The sequence below is a fragment of the Neodiprion lecontei genome, chromosome 2, assembly GCF_021901455.1.
Source record: "Neodiprion lecontei isolate iyNeoLeco1 chromosome 2, iyNeoLeco1.1, whole genome shotgun sequence".
NCBI lineage: Eukaryota > Metazoa > Arthropoda > Insecta > Hymenoptera > Diprionidae > Neodiprion > Neodiprion lecontei.
Window position 1 is genome coordinate 1503004 of NC_060261.1, and position 19091 is coordinate 1522094.

At 42.0% G+C, this 19091-nt stretch overlaps 1 protein-coding gene across 2 annotated transcripts in view; it reads left to right on the forward strand.

Annotated features, from left to right (window-relative positions):
* The window catches only part of LOC107216954 (inhibitory POU protein), a 34724-nt gene extending 16834 nt beyond the window's left edge, over positions 1-17890 (forward strand). Inside the window, exons 2-4 of one of the 2 annotated variants that reach the window (XM_046731397.1) lie at positions 1461-1517; positions 6402-6608; positions 12145-17890. In XM_046731397.1, the coding sequence (XP_046587353.1) occupies positions 1461-1517; positions 6402-6608; positions 12145-12894 (1014 nt within the window). In that variant the 3' untranslated portion in view covers positions 12895-17890. The remainder of the gene's footprint in view (positions 1-1460; positions 1518-6401; positions 6609-12144) is intronic. The other variant, XM_015654292.2, reaches the window with a different exon arrangement.
* Positions 17891-19091: the final 1201 nt, after the last annotated feature.

The window sequence follows — 19091 nt, forward strand, 5'->3', positions numbered from 1 at the left end:
TCGGTAAAGAGTTAAGAGAAGAAGGAAAAGAGTGTCGTAAGAAGCAGACGTTGCTTCCGTACACGCGTTAATACAGCTGCCCGTGGAGCAAAGCTGGGAGTCGGAATATTGCATTAGAAAACTTGATGAATTCTCTTTACTCTGGGCTCTCAGTTGCCAGCTATCTGGCTTCTCAGGGGGCTTTGTTTTTATCCTGAAATAATGATGAGGTTCGCCTGGAACCGAAATATCTCGGGCTGCAGCGTCGTCCTGCGCCTGATATCCGCTGATATAAAACCTTAATCTGCATTTGACGAGTCTCCAGAATCGACGGTCTCCGTTCCTATTTACAAACGATTACAACACGCGTTTTGATACGCAACTTTGGCAAAAAAAAAAATTGTAAAATTTCCTTCTCTTTTCACCCCGGACGCAAAAATGCGAACAGGCTAATTGTGTGCCTGAATAAAATAAAAGAGTTGACGCACGTAACAACGTCGGAGAAGAAGAGCGGCGAGGGAGGGTGGGTCACAGGTTTGCAGCATAATAAAACGCGTGCAGGGATGGACCCCGAACTCGCCTCAGAGTCTCCAACTCCGTCAGGCAAGGCTCATTTGTTATTAAAGCCCAGGAGTGCGACGAGCGAGCGAGGACTTTGAACACGATTTCACACTTTGACTCGTCGCCCCCGGTAAATCTTCGTAATTATAAGTTAAACTTTGGCGGGGAAAATAAGAACAAGACTGAAGAAGAAGAAGAAGAAGAAGAAGAAGAAGAAGAAGAACAAGAAGAAGAGGATACTCGCCGACTGAGCCTTGCTTACACTCCCTTGGTCACAACCCACGGAATTTTACTTTACTTAGGCTCTAAAGTAATTTCACCTCTAGCGTAATAATAACCGATTTTACTCAAAGTTGAAAATAACTGTAACTGTAACTTTGCTAGATTTATCGGTGAATTTTTTTTCTCTCAATTATTTCGGGGGGTAAACTTGACTCGATTGGTTTCCAGGTTTTCCTTCTGTGGGATCTAACTGCGAACAGTATAATACTGTACAATTGACGATAATTTGTAACGGTATATAATTGACCACAAAATATTGCCAAAGTTTTGTCTAACAATTTGTATTTGTCACACAGAGGAGCGCAATTAGGGATATGAAAACGGAGTGAGAAAATTGATTCGTATCTTACGAGCTGGTCGAGATGATAATCTTGAGAGAAAGGATTGAAGTGAGAATCGCTGTAGGTACTACGGTATAAATTAATCTACACCGATAGAAGTGGATCTAGCCATTTCGGGGTTATATATTGTCGACGTCCACGCAAGCTCGCATCACGCGAGCTTCCGGCCGAATCTTGAAACGGAGGCATTATTGCAGCTGTTTTAGTTGCAGAGAATTTTTCGAGAACTGCATAACTCTCCATCTACATCGTTATCTTGAGAATGCTGAAAAGGAATTTTCTTCCTGTGTGTTTCAGAGTCGAATACTGGAGGACGCGTCGATAATGTGCAATTCCTGGTCACCGCGACACAACGTGAGTATAATTATCGTAACTCTCACGAATGTAATTCTACAACTCGGAAAAAAATCTCCCACACTGTTAAAAATTATTGTAAATTTACTACACATTTACTGTGCAACAGAGTTGTCGATTTACGAAATCAGGTTGCATATTTACAAATTCGGTGCAGCGACGTATTTAAAATGAAAATTCTTGATTTTATTAAAATTTATAGGAAGAATGCAAAAAAGTCATTTGAATTTACTAAAATGTTTAGTACATTTATTGTATTTGTAACTTGAATAAGGGATAAGTGTGTGGTGAATACACTGTTCCGTATCCAAATAAAACTTCCAATACAGTGTAGAAAGTTCCGTACGAAAACTTTTAACGGTGCAGTTTTCTCAACTTTTCTTTGAGAAGTGCCTATCATTTTTTGATGCAAACGAGTCGCAGCTTCGGCTTCATAATAAATTCAGACGAGTCAACTTTGTGCAGGTATTAATAAAAACGGGGCTTGACGGCGTAGAAGGTTTAAAATCATACCTATTTTTTTGAATTTAAAAAAAAAAAAAATGAAAATACGTGAAGCAATTTGAGTTTGAGGACTTTATTATTCATAGGTTCAAGAACGTTTCAGAATTTCTTCATTGAAGTTAATAACAAAATGGCAGCATGGCGCGTATATCACCCCTCAATCGAGTCTGGCACTGATGTTTGCAACTTGAATTGTTTATCCAATTAGTAGACGGAAAACGTGGCTGCGTCGGGCAAAGAATTTCTGACCTCTTTCTGTTTTTCGCACTACACTTTTGCCGCGCCTCGAGGTTTATAATTCGCAAAGGCTTTAAGCACGACGGGACGTGGGGGAAAATTGACGACGGCGAGGAAGCTGCAGTATAGCGGGCTCCTGAATTTCGAGTCGATTAGCAGAGACGGGGGGCTTTCTCTCCGATTGGTCGGGACGCGGTTCTAGTCCAGGGGCTGAGAGCTATAAAGGGGAAGAGAGAGCCAAGATGCTTTTAACGGGCTTCGAGCCACCCCGTCATATTCATGCTCCGGGAACCCGCGTAATCCCTTCCGCCCCCGCCCGCCTCGCAGGTACGAGCGCCATTTTCGCCTGGGACAAATTTAGAAGTAAATAAATATAAACGAACGAACATTACGAACCAACACTCGATCTTTCGTTCTCTCGAACTCTCCCTGATTATCCGCCGCCGCGATATATGTTTCTCGATGATAGACGTCTGTGAACGACGCCAGCGACACGAGCCTGACATAAAACTGCAGCTAACTCGCGGTTACGGTTATGGTCGGGAGGTAAATTGATTATTTAGATACACGATAACGCCAGGAGTATAAGGTACGGGCCAAGTTGAGTGCCGTAAAAAGAGCCAAGTGTCACTTAGCCGCAGCCCGCGGACTTGAGGATCGGATAGTTCTCTTCTTTTCGTATACTCAGCAGCGTCTTTCGCTTCGTCCGAAGCGAGCGGCTCGGCGACGTGAAGAGAAAACGCGGCAGGGATTGTCTATTTCAATTCTGTCTCTATGACCCATTTGCTGTGCGCCAGACCAATAACGCGAACCTGATTTATGCCGCTCGGCTCAGACTCGGCTGGGACGGATTATACAAAATTCACCATCCGATGTAAATAATGAGTGACGTGTGCCCCAGATCATTGAGACAATGGTGCAAAATGACCAGACACGCCTCGCTTCTCGATGTAGGGGAGAACGGTGCTAGTTAATTGTCACACTTTTTGCTCTCCGAGTTTTGGAATTTTTTGAAAAATAACAATTTCATTCGATTCGGACGCGAGGAAATGTGGATGGATCGTTTGCGCGACTGGAGAAATTTCGTCGTTGTTCCGAAGCAAGTCTGAATATAGTTTTTCGAATTACAAAAAAAATAGAAATCCCGGAGTGATGCCAAGTATTTTAAATGACGAACACTGGTAAAAAATTATGTGATATTATTCATGTGAGAACCTCAAGTTTTGAATGTCTATTTTTAAATAATAATTCCTTTCTCCGTCCTGGATACCACGAAACAGTCGACCCAGACTCCGAAAACTCCGAAAATCCCGAAAAACTTGACCGAGACTTAGAAAACGACGAAACAGTCGAAATTATTGTCACGTGTGAAAACTTACCCCAACTCACGATTTCGTTTAAAAATGTACGTATCTTCCTGAACCGTTATTCGAATATAAAAAACACCGATGTATCATCTTTCCGATTATCTTAGTGCAAAATATTCCAACGCGTGCCAAGAAAATGGGAAAAACGTATTTGGAAGATGGAAAATAACGACTCATTAGGTCCAATTTCAGTTTTTCAATCACTGCGAGCCCGCGTATGATGCGATATTTTAGTTAACAACATTCATTTGCTTCAAACATTGAATTACAACTTCAATCTGTAGCGCCGCTCGTTCCGATATCTAACGGTGGAGATACGAGCCTTGTGACAATTGTTTCGCTGCAAACGACTGCCGTTTCTTCTCCAACATTGCCGCAACGCTATATAACGTCGAACGTATAACCGATTATACTTCACCGCTCGATTCTCCGTACGACGGAATAAATTGGAATCGTTCCTCGATTAATTCGTACGAGTGTTCGTTTATGAATATTGAAAGTTTTTCGTTGTCCGTAACTCGATAACCATGCACCGGATGAATTAATCACGTTCGAAAGCGTTCCTGCAGAGGAACTCGCGCGATGCTAACTTCGCTTAATTATCCACGAATCTTGTTGATAATTAATTCGAATTCGAATAATCCGAGACGATGACTATAATTCAGAAACATTCGATCCACGTATACACGTACAAATCCGTCGGTCCGAGAGACAGCGTTAAAAATTCAGGAAAAAGTGCAGAAACGCTTTCCTCCGAACTTATAACCGCGAAGCAGACTCCGAGGATATTCCTTGGACGGTATAACTGCGCGGTGAAATTGAAGAGATAGCTGTAACAGCTAGGCGCGGTGTGGTGAAGAATGACGGTGATTCGGCTGCAGGATAATTGGCTAATTTCGGGGGGCAACAGCTGAGAGGAGAGTGTCAGAGCCGCGGGTCTAAGGTTGATGGCGTCTCGTGCCTTCGGCCGGTTTCGAAAAATGACTCTATTAGTCCCGGATGCGGAGGGTGTGCAGGATCACCGCAGCAACAAGTTCGCCGAAGACCGGGGTGTTAACTACGATGGCTAACGAGACCAATCTGTATCAGGAGTTGCGCCGGTTCACTCTTCGCCCCGCGTTTGTACACGCGGACAAAGGCACGTCGGAGATCCTCCTCTTCCCCACATCCCCCGAAGGAGCGAGGAAAACCTGCGGGAGGCACTCCGTCTTCGGGACAACCGCTCCCGTGGATTTATTACGCCGTTAAGTCTCACTTAAGTCTGGTATTTATCTCCATGACCGAACCCCGCGCCATCCGTCGCTTCTCTCTTACCGTTTCACGTTCACGTCCAGCAGCAGCCTCGGTTTACGTTTTGTGCCGATTATTTGTTTTGTTTTGTTCTTGTAATTTTTTTTGTTTTTTTTTTTTTTTTTTTTTTTCATTCTACCTCCGTAATTCCTTGACGTGGTTAACCGCCGTGACGAACGAAACGCTGGCTCGAACTTTGCGTGCCGGCCGTCGAAGCGTTTCGTGTACGACGTGGCGGAGAGTTTGGATTCGAGTGTCTCTCTGTGTCTGTCCGCATTATCAGCGCCGCGTCATGAATTACGTGTCCATGAATATTTGAAGAGCGTAAAATCAAACTATCACCGTTAACCCCAGCCCTCCGCATCGGGGTGAATTTCGCGTGCAGCACCGGCTGCAAGTATGTCAACCCTACTACTGTACGGTTGGTACGCGTTCAATTAGTTTTTACCCGGTCGTTATCTCTTCACCGCAAACCCGCCCGTGTACCGGCCATGTTTGATCGCCTCATCAGATTCAAGATTCGACGATCGTTATACAGGCACGGCTCGCGTATCAATTGGCCGCGGATTGGCCGGCCGTTTGCAGGCCGTTAGAGTTTACGACGTAAAGTGGTAGACTGTTGTACGGAAAGAAGCCCCGAGCTCATAAATAATCGAAGCAGGCCACGACCGGTGGCGGTTTTCACGTGAAACATTGATCGAAGAGCACCCTCGCGGCAGGCTTCTTCGGTTCGTCATAAATATACCCGCATTCGTGGTTCTACCTACGCATTATATGCTGAATTCGAATTACGTTTACCTGCTTTACGGTGGTACTTATTTGGGAGTCGGGAAAATTTTCATCGGGACGTCCCGCAGAAAAACAGATCTGCGTAAAGTTTCAAGTCCCTAGGTCGACTGGAACACGTGTCTCTGAGCTCCGAACGTCTTGAACGCAAAATACGTGTAGTTTTTATAACCAGTTAGTTCGTTTTCTTTGACTTTGGTATAAATTGAGAAACCGATTTGAAACTTGGCAGAGTCGATGCTTGTAATGATAGGAACAAGGCTTGAAAATTTCAAAATTTTATCGTAATTTTATAATGTATTTTCTTTTATATATAAGCTCGACAGCGTCACTTTTATCAGTCTTGTAGGGAATAAGGGAAAAATAACTATAAAAATTTTGAAATATTCAACGTTTGTTCCTATCACTACAAGCAACGACTCTGCCAAATTTTAAATCGGTCCCCCAATTTATACCAAAGTCAATGAAAACGAAATAACTGCTTCTAAAACCTACACGTATTTTATATTGAAAACTTTCGGAGCTTAGAGGCACGTGTTTCAGTTGACCCAGAGGCTTGAAACTTTACACAGATTTCTCTCGAATGATTTAACACAGATCTGGATAATAAGGAGCACCCTAAGTCCAAGCCACTTCAAAAGCTCATCTTAAAGCTTACCCGTTCCGCAGCAGCTAACCTCCGATTTTATTCGAATTCCAGGGTGACATCTTCGGCGGATTGAACGGAGGTCTTCAGGATGGTCTTCTCTCGCGAGCGGAAGCCCTCGCTGCTGACCTCGGAAAGCACAACGCGGGCACCCCGATGCCCTTGAAGCACGACCCCGTGGCGGTTTACCATCACGGTGCCCACATGCCAACCCCGCACCCAAACAACCGGCCACATCACCAGGTACAATCACATCTCTTTGTGAGTCCGAAACCAAAGTATATAATCTACTTATTTTATTACCTCGAGGCAATATTCGCCATTCGCTCACCGGGTTTCCGGTTTCGAAACGTCGACTGTTACACACGTCAAAATTACCGGGGAAATGACACGGGGTTAAAGTGAGGCACTTGAATAAAAGAGGAAGCGATAATGGGATAGCTTATTCATGGCTCACTCTCGGTTTACTTTTTTTTTTTTTAATTTCTTTTATTTTTTTTATTTATTTTTTTTTGTTTTTTACTTTTCTTCCATTCTCGTTACACCTACTGTACTCATTCGTATCTGTTTTCCGCGCATTCAATATTCACACATTTTTTTCACGACAAATGAACGCCCGGCATTCTCGCGACTCCTACACATGTGTGTTATATTTTGCGCAGTAAGTATAATTCTTTTCGCTTGACGACAGCTGGTGCAGCTTTTAATATCAGGTCTTGATCGTGTTTCAACGATGAAAAGCCTCGAGTGGATACACAACGCTTTTACACTCGGTTCGCCTGGCTGCTATAATAGCTAATCTGCAACGTTTGCTCTGTACTTTGAAAAGTCCATTTCTTCCAAGTTTCTTTCGATGATCGAACGGTTGGTGAGCAAACGAACAGACTGCCGGAGGGCGAGCGAGAGAGAGATAGAGAGAGAGAGAGCGAGAGGGGGGAGGGAAGAGACAAAGAGAGACAGAAGCGATTCCAAACACAAACAAATAAGAGAACCACCCGGCGAACCCGGTTAATTCTGTTTGCTCCTTGTCAATACATCGCGTCCCTTATACCCGCGTCGAAATCGTTGAAGCTCGTGCTGTTCTCGAAAGCGCGTATACCAGACACTCAAATATACGTATCAGACTGGCCGTTGAAAAAAATGTTTACGCTCCAAGTTGAAGAATCTTAAGTTGACTTGAAAAAAGAAGATCCTCGAAGCTTTTGTCCACTGTATCACTATTAAGGGGTGTCGGTAATTTTTTTGCATTTTGTTTATTTTTTTCTCAAAAGATAAGATCTTACTTCTTTTCAAACTTTGATCGTTTTGAATCTTATAACGATTCAGAAAAAAATCAAACGGTAGACAAATAAATCTGGGATTGAAGAAAATACTCTTTATTCAAAAATTTTCAATTTCTCATTATGGAATATTCAACGTGGCGTCCAAAGAAACATATATCCTAGAAATTGGTCTGTGGAATATATGGAAAAAGTAAAAAAAAATTACCGGCACCTCTTAATACTGAGATAGAGCATTGAAACTACGAGCGTCTTCTTTCTTCAAGGTTAACTTGAGATTTTTCAACTTGCAGAATAAACATTTGTTTGAAAGGCCAGTCTAATATATATATGGACCCTGTTATTCTTGTTATACACATTGACCGAAAGCACACTTCGGCGCCACATTTTCGGCCGATGCATCGCATGTGCATCGATCTACGAAAGTTAATTCCGCCGCAAGATATCAGACAATTTGCGATTCGACGATTCAGGGGATAGAAAATTGGCAAAAGGTGGTTAGGATAGGGTTAAGTACGCACTAAATTGCCGGATTATTTTCCAAGTGAAAAAAAATGTCAACTTCTCCGCGGTTATAATCATGGCGGGAAGATATCTGTTTGTTTTTTTTTTTTTTTTCTTTGTTTAAAGAACAACTCAAGATATGACAGAGAAAAAATGATAAAAAAGACTTGAGAAGTACCTGCAATGACCGTGGCGTGACTGAATCGGGAACAAACAAGCTTTTCAGCTCGTCGCGTGACAAGCAGCGGGTACGATTTATGTGTTACAGGTATACCTATAACCTCGTCGCCGAGCTCTCTCCGAGTCCGCTTTTCGCTTTACTTTTCACGCGTTTGTTTAGTTATTTTAATTTTTTTTTTTCTTTTTTTTCTACACCTAATTGCCGTTTTAAACGAGCGCTGATCTCGACTAGCAGCAGATGGCGATCAAACACCGTGGCGAAATCTGCACGTGTAGATATCCACGTACCGCTCCGCAAATTTTGGACTATTCGCCAATGCGAATGCGAATATACATTTTTAAATATGGCGCCATTTCTCTATGGACAAGAGTTTTACGATTGATTGACCGACAGGCACACCGCGCAAGTCGCAGGTACACATTATCACCGTTTGCATTTTATTCCGGAAATTGCCGAGCTGATCCGAACCAAGCCGATTGTTTGTTTAATTATTTAATGACAAATTGATAACGGTAAGAAATTAATTTTGAGGTCAGAAGTGTGATTCAAACGTGAAGACAAACTTTTATAATAAAAGTTCATCGTCAAACTAATGTTCTTTCTCTGATTTATTATTATTTTCATAATTCTTGTAAGAAAAATATGCAGCGTTTGCGACAATCATATTCGCAAAACGTTCGCACGCGTTTTGCGAATGCGAATATTCGTTCCATCACCAGTTTCAGCTCACGAAATGCGGGGCACGGTGGCGAATTCAATAAAGTAATTCGTCTCCTCTGTCCCGGTGCCCACGAGCCCTTGTAACGAGTTTCGTATACCCATGTCCACTGCATAAGGCACGCGTATTTTCGGGGGATCGGTGCAGAAGTGCGACAGGCACAACCCTGCAACCCCTGCCGCAGCGGGGCGGCGCGTCACCGTGATGATGAAATATTGCGGGGGTCCCCGGAGTCTGGCTGCAACGCCCTTGCAATAGTACTGCGGGAGTGCGTGTTGGGGAAAATTTCGAAGCGTCTCCGGTTCGCGCGAAAAGAACGACAAAAAAAAAAAACAAAAAAAAAAAAACGCAAACAAACTAAAACGGAAAATGCAAGCAATCATGACGCGAGGCCTCGGAAGCTGAACGTCTCGTCTTGGAGACATTTCACCTGCGGAGTATCGTACAAAAGGAGGAAAAAAACTCGGAGCGGGGATTTTTAGAAGACAGCGCGGGGCGGATCGAGGAAAAAATATGAAGCAAGCTCATAAATAATTTGTAAGGGGTCGCGCAGCGAGTCGATGTAGGTACTACACAGCGGATAGGGCGCCTGCCTGCCTGCCTTATTCCTTCCGCGGCGTCGCGACGCTCTGCGTATATATACATATATATGTTGTATATGTATGTAGATAGTAGGTATATACGGTATGTATAGGATAGCAGTAGTATACGCGCTCCTGGTCGCACGTGCCAGGCGTAATTGTGCGTAGTGGTTGTAACGCAACGACGCCGCGAAGCTCCCGCGTATCCTGAACACCATAAAAACGCTAACCATTACGCGGAAGGCAAACTGATCCCCGTTCTATGTGCGCCCTGCAGGGGAGAGTTCGTGTCACGATATGTTGACGCCGCGTGTATCTCGCTGCTGTGCAGTGTAATGATCAATTTCGCGGATCGAGGAGGATCGCGGTGCACGTGCCCCGACGACGAAGGAGTTAAATTTGTACCAGGCACTTGATTATGTTCCGATTTTTTCATACGCGGATAATTTTAGAGTACGGTTTGATGCTTGGTAATAATTTGTAGACAATCGTTTATTATTCACTCGTCATACGTACATTGTTTGAGATAAAGAAGAAAGTAAAACTCGTTCGTTTTATTACGGCTGTAAAGTATAATAGGTAATGTTGATTGAACTCGGGATTTCAATCTTGTATACATTACCTATGTACGGATAAATTTCGCAATATACAGTGCAATTGGGTACAATGTAAAGTATAAAAGTACATTACGTGTAGTACGTGAATTAGGGTAAAGCAAATAAGCCCGGGGTATCGTGTAAACCGTTAAAAACCACCTGGAAAAACAAATTAGAACGAAAAGCGGTAACGAAAATATACCACCAAAGGCAACGTGTAGTACACTCGTACAAACGGGATGATCGTAGCGCGCTGCAGGGTGAACAAGCTTTACCCGGTCAAAGTGAACAATGGTAACTCTTAACTTTTGATTGAATAAGAGTTGATGTTAGCCCTGGTAGAATAATACAAATTGATTAGAGCGGAGATAGATAGCCAGGCCGAGACCTCTCCCTTCCCTTCCATTCCCTTCTCCGCCCCTCCACTTTGTATCCCCCATCGCGTAGGCGCGTGGCGAAGACCATCGACTGCTGCACCGGCGGTCCTCCGCCTCCAGGTTGAATTCCCAAGCGCCGTTGCCCGGAGCGAAAATGGGGAAGTCGGAAATTGAATTATCAAAGTCGACGCGGAGCTGCAGATCTACCGCACGAACGTGCAGCTCGGCGATTATCTCGATGCAGGTTACGTGCGCTTCGTTCGCCCTGTTTGCGGTTGACTCGCGTATCCCCGTTATTTCCTTCAGGAAACTGGAGCACCGCCTGCAAGTACTAAAAGCAGCCGATTCTAGCCCCCGGCTGACTCACGCGAGCCTTTATCACCACCGCTCAATGCGAAGACGCTGCAGGCTGCAGTAGTAAAAGTGGCCACGAGTCGGCCGTCTGCCTTTTACTCCTTTCCCGGGCGGACGGCTGACCAACACTCGACTAAACCACTGCCGTCTTTCGTATCACCGACCGCTACCACTGCTTCTCTTCCGTATTCCCTTTGAGTTAGCACGCGTGTTGTTTTTTCGTAGAATTCAATGTAACGGCGATGTAACGGAAGGAACCATCGAATTGATTAGTTGCAGGTACTCCGATCGTGTCGATAACTCCTTCGTATTCTTCTTTGATATTATATCCCTCGAGTTCAAGTACAGGGACGGTTGTTAAAAATTTATGTCAACGATACGGTGCACCGATCGAAGGGTCGAATCACATTTTACATCGTATGTTTTTGTCTACTGATTAGGACGACGAAATCGTAGCGAACTTTGGAAATTTATCGTAGAGGTTGCATTTGTGCTTGAACGATCTCTGAAATGTTCGCAAAGTTGATGGAATCACTGTATATAAAATATACTCATTGATTTGAGGTAATGTTTCTAAATGACCCAGCGTTGCCTGATTCCGTGAACATTAGGGTGTGGCAAAAAAAAAATTTAATAAGAAACTCACTCTATAAAAAGTACCAAGACAGAATTTTTATTACTTTAACCGATTTTCCTATAAGTGAAAGTATTTAGATACTTTATAAGTCGAGTCGTTTACGAGAAACTTTTTTTTTAACTATCCGATTTTTTTTACCTGTAATTTGAATGGAATATGGTAAAAATAAAACAGGCATCTCTAAATATCAATATTCAGAGCTCATATTTGGCTAAGATATTCTAGTTGAGAAGTTACCGAAGTTTTGATGCAGGTTTGAAAAAAAAAAAAATTATTTTTTATTTTTCAGCACACCCTAGTGTACATATTGTACATAATTTCCCAAAGTTCTAAGCAATTTTATGGTTCAGGAAAAACAGCGAAATGCTATGAACGGTCGAATTCTTCGTTGTAACAAATCGAAGCTCCTTTACAATCGGTCAATCCTGAGCCAGGATGACGATGTCAATGATCAATGTGTAAGCTTAATCGTAGGTATACACGATACGTCGAAGGATACAACATCTCTTTACTCCGGGACAAACCGGCGATATGTTGTAAAAATTGACCAGCGATTCGACGTGTTCCAGATGAGCCACCCGGGGATGGAGAGCCTGGACATGCTGGACCCGGCGAACTCGATGACGACGCTGACCCCGATGTCGGACAGCTCGGGGGGCGGCTCGGGCCACCACGGGGGGATCCACGGGCCCTCGGTGTACGGGGGAATGAACGGGATGATGGGACACCACCACCACGCAAACATAGGGGGTACGGTTCCCCACCCCCACCACCACCCGGCGATGGCGGCGGCCGCGGCGGCGGCGGCGGCGGCCGGTCTTCACCCGGACGCGGACACGGATCCGCGGGAGCTCGAGGCCTTCGCCGAGAGGTTCAAGCAGCGTCGCATAAAGCTCGGCGTGACGCAAGCCGACGTCGGCAAGGCGCTGGCCAACCTTAAGCTCCCGGGCGTCGGGGCGCTGTCCCAGTCGACGATATGCAGGTTCGAGTCGCTGACTCTCTCCCACAACAACATGATCGCCCTGAAGCCGATCCTCCAGGCGTGGCTCGAGGAGGCGGAAGCCCAGGCGAAGAACAAGCGGCGGGACCCGGACGCGCCCTCGGTACTTCCGGCCGGCGAGAAGAAGCGGAAACGGACGAGCATCGCCGCCCCCGAGAAGCGATCCCTCGAGGCCTACTTCGCGGTCCAGCCACGCCCGTCCGGCGAGAAGATAGCCGCGATCGCGGAGAAGCTCGACCTCAAGAAGAACGTCGTTCGGGTCTGGTTCTGCAACCAGCGGCAGAAGCAGAAGCGCATGAAGTTCGCCGCCCAGCATTGACCCGAGGGCGGCTTGTGACAGCAAAACTGACTGTACCCGCCGCCCAACCTTGAACCGAAGCCCGAACCCCTTAGCGAGTATCAGGGCTGGCCCTAGACTCGCTTCACGGAGTTTCGGTCAGGGCTGACGGCGGGCCCATAGTCAATTTGCCACAGGCCACGGATATCCTGGATCCGACCCTCGAGTAGCCCCGAATTTATACCCTCTGTGACCGGAGGTGTTATCGCGCTGCGTAGGTCGCTCTCGCTCACAGCCGAGAACGTTGCGGGTGATGAAAGTGAAACTGCGATCCCCGATCACACGGGTCTGCGACCGAACAACTGCACGGGGTTCGAAATCGGAAAGAATACTCAAAAGGTTGCATCGCGTCAGGTTTTTTATTCAACTCGTGCTTGTAGTTTCATTTAGAGTCGAACTCCCGATTTTTATTCGAAATCTGGTATCTTGTTCTTGATTAGAAAAATTCTGCGCAAAAGTGATTTCTTACTTCCGTTTGATGTGTGTCGAGAGTGAGACTCGAGAATAAATACAAACCTGTTTAACGGTCTGTCAAAGAGAAGAAGAAAAGGTTTCGTGGGCGAAAACAATGAACACGGAATATGAAATACATTTCGTAAAGAAATTGTTTGTTTAATTTTATAAGAAACGTTGCTTAGTTCGTTGTAGTGAAATGATGGTGTTTTTCATTATTGTTACGCTGTGTTTTATGCAAACACCTTGTATTTTTCAAGAATACCGTACGTGACGGAGAGAAATGGAAATCATTTTTGAATTCAGAATAATATTTACCAAAAAACATCCCATGCAGCTGACGGAAAAATATTTTTTTTGCGGACCTGTGATACGTATTTCTTGCCTATGTCTAAGATTATATGATCGAATCGGTAAAGAAATATTATACTTTCTAGTCGATATTGTGTACCTCCTAGTCAGATTGTAGATATTTGCTTTAAATTAGCGGAGAACAACGAAACAATATTTATATTCATCGATCCGGTATATTATACTTTTAATCGGCCCCCCCCCCCCTTTTTTTTGGTCCTTTAAAACTGCAATAACCTCTCCTTGATGGCTGAACAACGAGCGATCGCAACCAGTTGTAAGAATTGCGAGACACGAAAAAACCTACAATTTACCTACGTAGCGTGTATATGCAGCACCTTACCTTAGCTTGCAGTTGAAATTTTGCGGGTGAACGGGTAATAATACTAAGTTTTCGTTATATACACATATACGCATATACGTACATGCGTGTATATATATATATATATATACTAATAATATCGATGGACGATTTAAAACGATTAAACATTTGGAGAGTACAATTTAAAACGTAATAATGCACTGTATAAAATTTGGAGAAAGAAGACAACAACAACAGCAACAACAGCAACAACAACAAAACGTTAAAAAATAAAAAATAGCGTCATTTAAAAAGCGAAGAAAAGGTACGCCGAAAAATGAAGAGAAACAAAACGTAATCATTAAATAGATAAAGAAACGAATAAACGAAAGAATAAAAATTGGAACACATGATATTATACCTTACGTATTTATTGTAAAATCGAAGCGCGGAAAGTCCGTGCTGGAAGTGATATTAATATACTAATATAATAAACAATTAAACACGTAACAATTATTATAACTTAAATTATATGACGCTCGGTGCAGTGTAGTAGTGTGCAAATAATAATCAATTATACACTATGTATATGTATACCTCCATACGTAATTACACGGTAAGCGTATGCGTTGTATACATGCATAGTATATACACGGATATACGTTGTATATGTATAAATATAAAAATTACGTAGTGATATTGGACAATCAGTAAAAAGACTGTATCATATCATAATGAAGCAATACACCGTAGATTTATCATAGAATATTATTATTATTATTATTATTATTATTATTATTATTATTATTATTATTATTATTACTATTATTATTAGAAAATTAATCTGATAAATAAAACAATAAATATATGGTTATAGAAGTATATATAGAAGTGAAAAGAAAAGTGTGAAAAAAAAAAAAATAATCAATCACTTCAAATCCGAAATACCTATATATATATATAACAACAATGTACATATAATACATACATATACACACATATATATATATATATATGTATATGTATAAATTAAAAGCTTAAACGAGTAAGGTGAAGAACGAAAGAAACGATTAATCGATCCTTAAGCGTGATCGAAAATCGCGATCTCGATGCTATGCATAAATTTGTACATATATGTACTATGACATAATTTAATCACCTAGATTCTGTATATGTATATAAATAATATACGGGGTCGGTGTACGTAGGATCACATATACAGGCGTATTTACGTATGAGGTATCGTATAAGTAATCGGATCTAGCCTGAAATTAGACGAGACGAGAATTTAAGAAGCGCTTCGTCCCAATCCTGTATCATATCTCTCCATCGAACGATTTACTTATTTTATCCCGGTTGGCAACGAACGCGTAACGCTTTCACGCGTGCCGATCGCATCTCACGTCCGGCCGTTGAAATCCACATTGTCGTAACCGGAATAATTACTTACGCATTATGCGAGCGGCGTTGCATATACCTACTGCCGTGCGTAATCGACGTTGATTAATTAAATCCAATGCCGGCGACGAAATTAAGCAATAGCGATACCTAAACGATGATCAAAGAGACGATACGAATATATTGCGGGGGAAACCGTTGTCATAAATTTATATTGATAACTACGTATAATATACGGACACACACGCATACATATTAAATACCTATAAATATTATAAATACGAAATAGAATACAGGTCGTTTTTAAATTGTACATATGCGCTTAGGATTAAGTATTTTTTAGTCGACAAAAAAAAAAAAAAAAAAAAGCAAAAAAATAAAATTAAATACAGAAATCACACACACACATATATATATATAAATATATATATATATGTATGTAGTTAAAGGGGAAAAAAATTATTAGTGCAATATAATATACGGACATATAGTATATATAGTATACGTATACATACACTGAGAGAAAAAAGTCGTTGAATCGACTAAATGTGCGGTCGAGGGCGGTGAATTGAATATTCATTTGTGTCAATTTAAGATCCGTTGATCTGGCCAAATGTCTAGTTGATTTAGGTACCTAGTCCAACTAAACACTTGGTTCAGACCAACGCATCTTGAATGGACGCAAATAAATATTTATTTCAGTTGATTCGACAATTTTTCTCTCTTCTCTCAGCGTCTAGACACAGACGCATTTTTATGACGTATAGTTTTTATTTAAATCGCTTGTACGCAGGTTTGATTTGCTTGTAGTTTATTTCATTCGTCCGTGAAGCGAGACGCTTTAAAATTTGCAAACTTCGATATCTTGATTTTTTTCAAACTTTGAACTTGCAGTACATACATCGACGTATTTGATACAACTTTGTTTTCAATCTTTTTACTATATCATTTGTTATTTTATTGTAAGGAATGTTCGTCTAGTCTCGACGAAACCGTTGAAAAATCTAGCGATAGTTGTGTATAAGCATATTATAGTTGCCCAATGCCTATCGTAGGTACGTACCTATCACTCTTTTTTCTTGGCCCCAGCTGTTCCGCTCCTTCGGAATCAACGCCGTTACATTCCGTGTAGAAAGGATAAATGTGTACACGTAACACGATCGACTCACACCTCCATAGAGGCAGGCAGACGCAGAAAAACACGTAAGTTAAATTACATTGTACGCGTAGAAGGAGGAGAAAAAAAATGACACCAACCAATTATTTTGATAGAAATATTGATTATGTAATTTAAATTTTCATACACGATTATGACAAAAGCCAAAATGAATTGTTCGTCAAATTTTAGAACCTTACTTATACGCTTCGTGTGTTTAAAATCGAAAGTAAAAAACGAGCGAACAATGTACGGCAACGTTACTTGCAATCGTTACAGACTTTATTACCGGCTTGCCAATTATTTGAAAATTTTTAACGTTCACCTGTGGTATAAAATGTGAAATATTTTGATAGCTGTAGAACCGTTTTGAAAGCTGCATAAATTTAGCTGTAATATTTCCTTCGATCGTTTGTAATATCTTTTAGCATCCACGTCGAGAAAGCGAATAAATTCGTTTCGTCAGAGTGTATGTATGTATATACACAGGTAAATGTAGATATAAGTAAGGTTCCAAGTGCTAAAAGATGTAAGAATATAATAAAGACATATCATAAAGCATTATTACATAGTTGAATTGCCTGACAATGTAGAAACTTAATAGTATGTATAACGAGACAACTATTACGTATACATAATATACATACATATTAATACAGCTATGCGAAACTTGGACAGTCAAGCTGTCAGAGCTAATTTTCATTCTCCCGAAAGCTAATTACCAACGGGGAAAAATGATTTTGTAAATACTTTCACGGCCTTTCGTGCATTATTTTCTCTCTCTCTCTCTTTCTCTCTCATTGCTGGCGAAGCAAACGAAACCGTTATTAACCGTCAAGACTTTGCCACGTTGCTTTCGAAGACAATTCATACAATTAACGACGCATTACGAAGTCCATCTGGCACGTAAATGAAAGAGAAAGATAATTTCCCGTACAAAGAATCAAGGCAAATGAAAAGAACGCGAACGATTCCAGTTGAAAATATTATGCCTGATTTCCAAGTTTTGCGTAACTCTGTGAAAAGAAAAAGAGAAAAATTAAACTAGCAAAATAACATCAATCCCCCGAGGAAAATCAACGGCGGAAAAGTATGGAGAGAAAGACAGAGAAGCTGTCGCTCTACTCCTGAATCTACCGTATAATGTACATATCATGTGCCATATAATGACTCATTTTCATATACCGTACTTCGTGTCGAACTTTGTTCCAATAAGTACGCTCTCGACTACAATATAAATACTAACAGTATATATATATACTATAGACGGTATATATATATATATATATGTATAAAATAAATCTCGATGTTATTAATAACTCTCGTTCGAGTTCGATCATTTTCACACGTCACTCATGTACTCGACAGAATTTAACAACCCGTTCCTCTTTCATACAACCACGATTATCCGTACCTGAGCCATTTCCCTTTTGCTTTCTGCTTTATGTTCACGAAATAGAAAGGAATGAAATCAGGGAGTTGCGAGCAGCGAAAGACCAACTCTTTCCAGCAAAGATGAAGATATACGTGACAAGTGTTTGAAATCGCATCGGGCGCCAATTAAGAAGGGCGAGAAAACGAACAGTTCTAAGCTATGTGAAACGCGATCTAATTTGATGTATATTGTGATACAAGCACGAGTGGCAGTTTCCGAAATTATACTCACGAGGACAGCTGTTGCGATGTGCATGATTTATGGGAATGATTAGAAGACAAAACGAGTCTGTCCGTTTTACATAATTGCCACATCGACTCTGTATGTATAATAAACTAGAACATACTGCAGGGATGGAAGGTAGGCGCAGATTCTATCGCGAGCAAACGACCCCGACCGTAGCTCTCATCAATCGCCAAATGTATAAGGTGCAGGCCCAGTAACGATAACTTTTGTCAACCAGCTATTGTGAATTACGCGAAATAAAGCGAAACTGCAACACGTCGGTGTAGTCCAGTCCAGCACTGTTTAAAAAAAAAAAAAAATTAAAAAAAAACACCCGAAGTTGCGATTCTTAGATACCTACCATAATTTTCTTATCCTAAATCCAAAATTTCCACCAGATTCTACGGTAGCTTCGGCCGGCGTGTCGAATTTGTGGTTCGCTGCGGAATTTGGTGAAAATTTTGGATTCAGAAAACCAAAATTACGATATCTAAGAATCGCAGTTACGAATTTATACGCTTCGACTAGACTGGTACGAAAAATGTCGCGAGGCAACGAGTGTACGTGTACAGAACACAAGGAGGACTATTTCCGTGTATAAAAAATGTCCCCAAAATAGATTACAATCAAGATGGCGTTGCTGTAGCAAAAGATCCGAACTTAAAAGAAAGGATCGAACCCTGATCGCTCATTAGCGCGATTCCGGTGACTCGTTGAACCACTACTCGCCGCTTTCCGGTGGAGACTTTTCAGTTCGAAGCCCATGCGAGGTACTTCTCCTTACCTCCATCCTCTCTAATAGAACACGAAAGGAAACGGGCCTGTGTGCATAGCCGCGCACTCTTCGCTCCCCGCGTGCC